Source organism: Octodon degus, unplaced genomic scaffold, assembly GCF_000260255.1.
Source record: "Octodon degus isolate 3935 unplaced genomic scaffold, OctDeg1.0 scaffold00203, whole genome shotgun sequence".
NCBI lineage: Eukaryota > Metazoa > Chordata > Mammalia > Rodentia > Octodontidae > Octodon > Octodon degus.
Window position 1 is genome coordinate 1,277,286 of NW_004524779.1, and position 3,967 is coordinate 1,281,252.

Consider the following 3,967-nt stretch of genomic DNA (forward strand, 5'->3'; position numbering starts at 1 on the left):
AAATAAATAAATAAATAAATAAATAAATTCTATTCCTTTTCCCCCCTAAAATTGTGTTTTGGGCCAGTGAGATAGCTCAGCAGACTAAGCACCTGCTTAGGTCAGGGACCAAGGTTTGATCCCCGGCACCACATGCTGCGCCAGCCTGACCTCTGGGTGAGCTGAGCCAGTCACAGAGTGTGGGCATGGTGATGCATGCCTGTAACCCCAGCACTGGGGAGGCTGCAAACAGGAGCATCACTATGAGTTCAAGCTGTGTAGTGAGACTCTGTACCAAATACATAAAAATAAAAACTGTGGTGTTTTGAAGTGTTGGAGATAGATCCCAGGGCCTCAAACGTGCTCTGTCCCTGAGCTACACTTTAATCTTTAGTAGCATATTCTAAAGCTTCTTTATATAACTTAAACACAGGTTCCTGTCAGATGTGCCTATATTCTTGTATTTTGATTTTGTGACAAGGTCTTGCTATATAGTGCAGGCTGGCCTTGAATTTGCAGGGTTGCTCCTGCCTCAGCCTCTCAAGTGCTGTAATTACAGGTATGTGCCACCACACCCAGCCTCTGTATTCATGTTTAAATATACATCATGAGATATGTACTGTGAACATTTCTCCTGGTCTGTGTTTGTCTTTCCGTTTTCTTAAAAGTATCTTCTGCAGTGCACAAGTTACATTGGTCCTCCTCGTGTTTTCTTTTCAGCACTGGGTATTGAACCCAGGCCTTTGCACTGAGCTCCATCTCCAGCCCTTTTCAATGTTTTATTCTGAGACAGGGTCTGGCTAAGTTGCCCAGGTTGCTGAGTTCAAGCTTGCCATCCTCCTGATTCAGCACCCAGAGTTGCTGGGATTACAGGTGGTGGCCACCATGCCCTGGTAATATTTGTCATTTTATTTTATTTTATTATTTTTTTTTTTGGAGACCAAATCACTTTATTGGGGGGTTTGGAGTGGGGAGAAGCCGCCGAAAAGACACTTCACATGAGATCTGACGTTCCCAGCACTGCTGGATCTCTGCGGGTCCGCCGTAGCCAAGAGCAATATTTGTCATTTTAAAAAAAAGATTTTATGTATTTATTTGGTACAGGGTCTCACTATGCAGCTCAGACTCGCACTGATCCTCCTGTCTTAGTCTTCTGAGCACTGTGATCACAGGCGTGTGCCACCATACCCGCACTCTGTGGCTGGCTCAGTGCACCCTGGTGGCAGGGCTGGCGCAGCATGTGGGATCGGGGATCGAACCCTGGTCCCTGCGCTTGCCAAAGCAGGCACTTAGTCCATGGAGCTATTTCGCCAGCCCCTATTTAAATAGGTCTTATTTACTTTTCTTTGGTAATACTTCATAATTCTTGTTCACATTTTGTTTAATTTATCCATATACATACCATATATATGTATTTTTCTTTTCCGCCACTGCTGATGGTTTAATCTAAGGTCTTCACACTTGAGTCACACCCTAACCCTTTCCTTGTTTTTGAGACTTACCAAGTTACCCAGGCTGGCCTCCTGCCTCAGCTCCCAGAGTACCTAGAATTGTAGGTGTTTGCTGTTGGACCTGCTGTCAGTTTTTGCTAGTTTGCTGGGGATTTTCTACATAGATGATGGTGTGAACTGGAATAATGGCAGTGTGGTTCTTGGCTGCAAACTCTAAACAGACAAAAATTCTTTTAATTTCCCTGTTGCACTGGACAAGCCCTCCTCCGCAACACTGGGTAGAAATGCTCAGAGCGGGTGCTGTGATGACACCTTTAAAAATGTGTTTTTTCTTTACCAAACTGAAATAATCACTGGCTGAAATAGAGGCAGAAGCGTGGAATGTATGCACGTAGGTTTGGCAGAAAATTGAGCCATTAAATCCTATTCATTGAGGGGGCCAGTGAGAGCTCAGCAGACTAAAGTGCCTGCTTACACAAGCTCAGGCAAGCACAAGGATTGTGGTTTGATCCCTGGCCCTGCCCCTCAGGGGCTGAGCCGGCCAGAGTCCAGGCATAGTGGTGCACATCTGTAATCCCAGAGCTGGGGAGGCTGAAAGCAGGAGGATCACCACGAGTCCGAGCTGCATAGTGAGACCCTGAAGCAACCAAATACATTTTTTTAAAAAAAAATCTTATTCTGGGGCCAGCCAGATAGCTCAGCAGACTAAAGCTCCTGCTTAGGCAGAGCACAGAGGCCAGGGTTCGATCCCCAGCATGGTGTGCTGGCCTCACCCCTGGGGCGTGCTGAAACAGTGATTGAGACTAGGCGTGGTGGCACATGCCTGTAATCCCAGCGCTTGGGAGGCTGAAAACAGGAAAATCACTATGAGTCTGATCTATGTAGTGAGACCCTGTAGACCTATTTACATTTGTTACATTTAAAAATGTAACAAATATATATATATATATATATCCTATTTACTGGGGAAGATTCATTTTTGTGTTTGAGACGGGGCCAGAGCACTACATAGTTTGGGCTCACTGTGCACCCCTGGCTGGCCTCAAACACCTGGTGATGCCCCTGCCTCAGCCTCCCGACTGTTGGGACTGCCAGCTGGGCCACCTTGCCCAGCTATTAGGAATGACAGAGGACAGTGCTCTTTGGGTCTCCTCGGCCCCTGGGAGGGGCCCTTTCTGACTGTGCTTCCCCTTGCTCACCCACAGGCCGCTGCTGCGCTCCCTCTGCTGCAGGATGCTGTTTCCTCCCTGCCTGGTGGGCTGCTCGAGGACCTGCTCCCGAGTCCTGGGGCTGAGCCTGGGGGCTACAGCGCTGTTTGCTGCTGGCGCCAACACAGCACTCCTCTTCCCCAACTGGGATGTCACCTACCTCCTGCGGGGCCTCGTGGGCCGGCATGCCCTGCTGGGCTCCGGGCTCTGGGGAGGGGGCCTCATGGTGAGATGTGACTCCAGTGGGAATTCACAGTGCCCACAGGGGTGGAGCTGGGCCTGTGTGGAGCAGAGCTTTGATGGCTACAACCTTCCTGTCTTGGATGCTAAATGCCTACTCTCAGGATTTGGGAGACGTCGCAAAGGCAGGATGGTCTCCTTGGAGCCAGACAGGCTGGGTGAGCCTGGCACCTACAGCTCAGGTCACCTGAAACCACATCCTGGGAGTTAGAGCCAATAGGACAGAGCTGAACCTCGTGGTACACATCTATAATCTGAGCACTAGCAAGGCTGAGATGGGAGGATCTCTGTGAGGCGGAGGTCAAACTGGGTTATAAGATGAGTTCAAGGCTAATCTAATAGCTGACTAAATAGCTAGACTGTCTTAAAAAAAGAAAAGAGAGAGCGAGCCCAATAAAATATCCTTGTGAGGTGGCCAGCCATCTCCTCTCCCCCCAGCAGCCTTGGGCAGCAGCGGACACAGGCAAGAGGGGAATGACCCACTCTCTCCCTGACATTCTGCAGGTGCTCATGGCTGCCACCCTCATCTCCATGATGGGCTGGAGAGGCTGCTGCTTTGAGAAGACCGCACCATGTTGCAGTGTAAGCCACGGCTCACTATCTGGGCGTCGGGTTCCTCTACACACAGTTGTCAAGATCAGTTACACTTCTGAGGCTCAAAGTCAAGTCCTAAGTGTGTCCCGGAATGCCACCAAGCTCTGGGGTGACCTGCCCAACTCTCCAGCCCCTATCCTCACCGCCATGTGAGGGTGGCTGCCTCAAGGGAGGAAGGGCTTAAGGGCCCGGAGGTCACAGCAATGGGAGAAGCAGTTGTTTTCTTTACTTCGTCAAAGAAAACAGACAGCAGTTATGGACAGGGTAATCAAGTGTCATTGGTAGAAGTGTCCTATTTTAATTAACATTGTCTTAGAGGCCTAGGGCTCTGGCTCCAAAGTACAGCACTTGCCCAGTATGCCCAACGTCCAGGGTTTAATACCCAGCACTGCATTAAAAAGATATGTATCAAGAGACGGGCTGGGGAGATGGCTCAGAGGAATAAGTGCTTCCCTGGCAAGCACAAGGGCCTGAGTTCAATCTCCAGTTCTGAAA

The 3,967-nt window shown here is 49.4% G+C and overlaps 1 protein-coding gene across 1 annotated transcript in view; it reads left to right on the forward strand.

The window, feature by feature from the left end:
• Nucleotides 1–2,642: 2,642 nt before the first annotated feature.
• Nucleotides 2,643–3,967, forward strand: part of Tm4sf19 (transmembrane 4 L six family member 19) — a 3,930-nt gene continuing 2,605 nt past the window's right edge. The window contains exons 1-2 of the mRNA XM_004644548.2: nt 2,643–2,864; nt 3,383–3,460. Coding sequence (XP_004644605.1) covers nt 2,664–2,864; nt 3,383–3,460 — 279 coding nt within the window. The 5' untranslated portion in view covers nt 2,643–2,663. The remainder of the gene's footprint in view (nt 2,865–3,382; nt 3,461–3,967) is intronic.